The sequence below is a fragment of the Panthera uncia genome, chromosome C2 (genome assembly GCF_023721935.1).
Source record: "Panthera uncia isolate 11264 chromosome C2, Puncia_PCG_1.0, whole genome shotgun sequence".
NCBI lineage: Eukaryota > Metazoa > Chordata > Mammalia > Carnivora > Felidae > Panthera > Panthera uncia.
In genome coordinates, this window is record NC_064810.1 from 153,565,638 (window position 1) to 153,571,225 (window position 5,588).

At 45.6% G+C, this 5,588-nt stretch overlaps 1 protein-coding gene across 1 annotated transcript in view; it reads left to right on the forward strand.

The window, feature by feature from the left end:
- Nucleotides 1-5,446: 5,446 nt before the first annotated feature.
- FBXL2 (F-box and leucine rich repeat protein 2) overlaps nt 5,447-5,588 on the forward strand; it is a 132,074-nt gene continuing 131,932 nt past the window's right edge. The window contains exon 1 of the mRNA XM_049629084.1: nt 5,447-5,520. Within this exon, the coding sequence (XP_049485041.1) occupies nt 5,518-5,520 (3 nt within the window). The 5' untranslated portion in view covers nt 5,447-5,517. The remainder of the gene's footprint in view (nt 5,521-5,588) is intronic.

Genomic DNA, 5,588 nt, shown 5'->3' on the forward strand with positions numbered 1-5,588 from the left:
TGCAATAATGTGATTCTAGTTAACGGTAACACATTGTGTACTTAAACTTTGCTAGGAGGGAAGATCCTACATGTTCTTAGCACACACACACATACACACACACAAAGGAAAGGAAATGGTAACTCTGAGGCAATGACTGTGTTAATTTACTTGATTGTTATGATTACTTCACAATGTATACCTATATGAAATCAAATCATGAAGTTGTACATCTTAAATATGTATTATGTTTAATTATCAGTTATACACCAATAAAGCAGGGGGAAAAGTAAATGGGATTCAAAGAGAAAAGTTCAGGACCCAGAGGGATAGTTCATACTGATACAAAGATAAATTACCAGGAATATGTTAGAGTAAGAATGTATATGAGCTGAGGCACCTGGGTGGCTCAGTCAGGTAAGTGTCTGACTCTTGATTTTGGCTCAGGTCATGATCTCATGGTTTGTGGCTCTGTGCTGACAGTGTGGAGCCTGCTTGGGATACTCTCTCCCTCTCTCTCTCTCTCTCTCTCTGCCCCTCCTCCACTCACGCACACACACACACTCTCTCAAAATAAACATAAAAAAAGCATGTGTATGAGCCAACAACATAGCTTTAAAAAAAACAGCTTTATTGAGATATAATTTACATAGCATGCATTTCACTAATTTAAACTGTGCAAGTCAGTGGTTTTTCGTACATTCACAGATACGTGCCACTGTCACCACAGTTTTAGAACATTTTGCTCACCTCAAAAAGAAACCTCATACCGTTTAGAAATCATCTCTGTACCCTGTCCACTTGTCCCCCAAGCCATCTCTATGGATTCTCTCCCTTCCCACAGGGTTTCTGGTGTGGATCACAGAAGGTCAGAGTTTTCCATTTCCAAACTGTTTTTGCAAAGGATTGTACTACTTGTCACATATGCTCACTGAAGTCTCTGTTCTGTTATCTCAGCAGCCAGCCAGGGGACAGAATGTATTTCCTTAAGTGCCTAAAGACAAAAAGAAAAGAAAAGAAAACAACAACAACAACAACAACAACAACAACAAAAAACCTTTCTGGGTGTTTGCATATTGGCTCTGAGCTAGGATGCACCTTCAATGCTAAGCCAAGCTGATGACAACTCTGCCTTAGCCTTCACTTCCTACTTAAATGTAGTCCAAAGATCAGTCAGAGCTATAAGTCTAGAGTCCTCTCGGGTCTTTTCTGAGTATGTGTCTGTCCCTGGGCATGCACACTGCCCTCCAGATCCCCCAGTGCACACGGTAGTCCTTTACTGATCTTGTCTCCCAAGAACCTTCCTCCTCAGACTTCTGGTACCCAGGCCTTTGGGCCTGTCATGCTATTTGCTTCACCCTTCATTCCTTACCCCAGTCAGCAACAGGTAGCATATGTCTTTAAATGCTTCTGTCGGATGCCACACAGAAAGCTACTCCAACCTGAGGCAAAATAACGATCAGTCTCTGCACTGGTCCCTTAAGCAACCACCAGACGGGTCAAATTCACGACCACAGTTTTGGAGAATGATGTCCATGTTGCTTTCCGTGGCACCGATACATTGTACCAGGAACATGGGCCATTGTCCACAAGGCTGCTGATGAGCTCAGGAATAAAGGATGCTAGGCAGGCAAGCAAAAACTACACAGTGCCTCCTACCAAAATTCAGCTGCTTCTCCCCCCATGAGGCGCTCGCGACTTGACACATGTATTTGATTGGATTCTGGAGTTCCAAAAATGTCGCCTGTGTCAGTTTTTGGCTAGCTGGATTCTTTCTGGGAAAACCAGTTCTTGCAAGGGACCCATTCTTGGAGCTCTCTACTCTGCTAATTCCAAGTCACTTCTCTTGAAAGTACTTTGGAAAACACTTTGCCACCATGTGGTAAATCTAAAGGTATACAAACCAGGAATTCTGCTGCTTGTTCTTACCCTAGATCAGTGATTCTCCACGGGGAGCAGTTCTTCTCCAGTAACATATGGAAACACTTGGAAACATTTTTGGTTTAAACAACTGGGGCCATGCCACTGGCCAAGGTTAAGAAATTGCCAAGGTTAAGAAACCCTCATCCAGAGAAATGAGTACTCCCATGCACAAGGAGAAATGCTCATAATTGCATTGTTTTAAAATAGTACTGGGGTGGAGCACCTGGTGGCTCAGTCGGTTGAGCGGCCGACTTCGGCTCAGGTCATGACCTCCTGGTTCGTGAGTTCCAGCCCCGCATCGGGCCCTGTGCTGACAGCTCAGACCCTGGAGTCTGCTTCGGATTCTGTGTCTCCCTCTCTCTCTGCCTCTCTCTCTCTCTCTCTCTCTCAAAAAATGAATAAACAATTGGGAATGGAAACTGGTGCAGCCACTCTGGAAAACAGTATGGAGGTTCCTCAAAAAATTAAAAATAGAACTACCCTACGACCCAGCAATTGTACTACTAGGCATTTGTCCACGGGATCCAGGTGTGCTGTTTCGAAGGGACACATGCACCCCCATGTTTATAGCAGCACTATCCACAATAGCCAAAGTATGGAAAGAGCCCAAATGTCCATCAATGGATGAATGGATAAAGAAGATGTGGTATATATACATATGTGTATATATACATATATATACACACAATGGAGTATTACTCGGCAATCAAAAAGAATGACATCTTGCCATTTGCAACTACGTGGATGGAATGGGAGGGTATTATGCTAAGTGAAATGAGTCAGTCAAAGAAAGACAAATATCCTATGATTTCACTCATATGAGGACTTTAAGAGACAAAACAGATGAACACAGGGAAGGGAAACAAAAAGAATATAAAAACAGGGAGGGGGGCAAAACGTAAGAGACTCTTAAATATGGAGAACAAACAGAGGGTTGCTGGAGGGGTTGTGGGAGGGGAGATGGGCTAAATGGGTAAGGGGTACTAAGGAATCTACTCCTGAAATCATTGTTGCACCATGTGCTAACTAAATTGGATGTAAATAAAAAAAAAAAAAAAAATAAAAGAAAGTAAAAAAAAAAAAACCATTATAAATAAATGAATGAATGAATGAATGAATAAATAAATAAATAAAAATAGTCCTGGGAACCTGGGTGGCTCACCTGGTTAAGCGGCTGACTTCAGCTCAGGTCATGATCTCGCAGTTCATGGGTTCGAGCCCCGCGTCAGCCTCTGTGCTGACAGCTCAGAGCCTGGAGCCTGCTTCAGATTCTGTGTCTCCCTCTCTCTTTGCCCCTCCCCCCACTCATGCTGTCTCTCTCTCTCTCTCTCTCTCTCTCTCAAAAATAAATAAACACTTAAAAAATGAAATAAAATAAAATAGTCCTAAACAGTAAATAACCCAAACAACCTAGGTGCCTATCAACAGTGGAATGGATATATTCTTGTGTACACATTCAGTGGAATACATTATAGAAATGAGAATTAATGAATTATAAAATTATATAAAGAATAGCAAGAAAGCGTTTTCTATAAATATTAAGATAGTGGTCGCTTGGAAAAGGGGGGTTTAACACTGGGAAAGGACACATGAGTTCTTCGTTGCTTTTCGCAATGTTCCATTTCTTGACCTAGGTGGTATTTACATAAGTGTTCACTTTTGAAAAAGTGTACATTTATATTTTACTACTTATATGAATATTTTATGTTAAAATAGATAAAACGTATCAGTAATTACAGTTTTTCTTCTTCTATCACACTCTCCATTTTGACAGGTCATGTTCTCTTTTGTATCTTCATCCAGTCTGAGAACAGATGTTCATTCATTCAATCAATCAATCATCAATATTTATTGAACATCCACTAGAAGTCAGGAACTGTTCGAAACAGTAGGAACATAGGGAGGGAACAAGATAGACATCTTGCATCCAGGGTGAAGAGACGGGCAGTAATGAATATACCAAAAATTGTAAAAGATAATCTCAAGGAGTACTAGGTATTTTGAAAACAAGACAGTTATAAGAGAGGTTGGCTGAGGTGAGAAAGGAACTGGGGTGAGATATTTCTGATTGAATGGTCAGGGAAGGCTTCGTTGAAGATGACATTTGAGGAGACAACCCACCTGTTTCAAGCAAAGAAGTGGGCAATGCGGAGTTCTGGAGGAAGAATATTCCAAATAAGGGAAGCAGCTATTGCTGAATCTTAAGCAGGAAAGTGTCGGACACGATTGAGGAACCCGGGGAAATAAGGCGTGGCTAGTGTGGACTGGAAGGGGGAAGAGTGGTAGGAGATGAAGTGAGTCAGTGCAGGAGGCAAGACCCCCACCAGGAAGAGTTTGGATCTTCTTCCTAAGTGCCGTGAGAAGCCACTGAAACGCTGCTTTTGTGTAGGCTGTAGGAGAGAAGACAGGTGGCACAGAGACTAACTTAGGCAAGAGATGATGGTGACTGTGAGCTGGAGATAGTGACAAAAGGACAGATTCAGGTTTTATTTAAAGATAGATTCCAGAACGTGCGGAAAGGAGAGAATCGAGAATGATTCCTAGGTTTTTGTCCTGAAGAACCAAGGGGGAAGCGGGAACTTCTGCCGGGATGAGGAACACTGGAGAGTGAGTATGACATTTGGATCAAAAGTCGTATGTGGCCTATATTCAGTTTGAGATACCTGTTAGACATTCAAAGGGAGATGCCAGATTGGCTTTTGGACATATCTCCATAGATTTAACGGGCTGGATGTGAGGATATCGAAAGTTCCCTTCAACCATATTAAGCACATCCAAGAAATTGCCAATGGATTTACTAACCTGGAGTAGATACACGCAACGGCGTGCAAAGATGATTTTTATCCAAAAGAAGTAGCTTATAACAGTGCGTCCGGTTCGCTTCTATTTTCTTTTTAAGTTTATTTATTTTGAGAGAGGGAGAGAGAAAGAGCATGAGCAGGGGAAGGGCAGAGAGAGAATCCCCAGCAGGCTCCAGGCTGCCGGCGCGGAGCCCAACACGGGGCTCGAAACCACCAACCACGAGGTCATGCCCTGAGCTGCAACCAAGACTCGGAGGCTTAGCCGACAGCCACCCAGGCGCCCCTGGTTTGCTTGCATTTTTAAGAATACAGCATATTATAATGCACACTTCACGGGAGGCAGATAAACGAGGAGACAAGCAGGGGTCATGTGCGCGGGGAGTCAGCGTGGCTTGATTCTTACTTAATTCTTGCTCTCGTTAGTTTCAGAAGCCCTTCACAACCGCGCGTTACCTGTGTAATCTGCCTCCGAAACAAAGCAGCTCCACCAAAGTCTCTTCCAGCGGGGCAGCCGGTCAGGTGAGGGGCGTCCAGGTGACCAGGGCGACGGGGCCCCACGCCCAGGCCGAAAGGCCGAGAGGCCTCGCGCGCGCCGAGGACCCAGGCGCCGGCCGGGCGGGGGCGCAGGGGGCGGGGGCGCAGGGGGCGGGCCCCGCGGCCCCGCCCTGCGCGTCACGTGCTCGCTGGCCGCCAATGGCCGCCTCGGAGCCCACCTTGGGAACGGGGCGGGACGCCTAGCTGGCGTCACCAGGACAACGGGCGTTGCCGGCGCCGTGTGACTCCGGGCTGCGGGCGCGCTCGCGGCTCTTCGGCCATGGTGAGTCTGGGGCCCGCGCCGGCCGGGCCTCCGCGCCCGGCCCCGCCCGGCCCCGCCCCGGGGCCGGG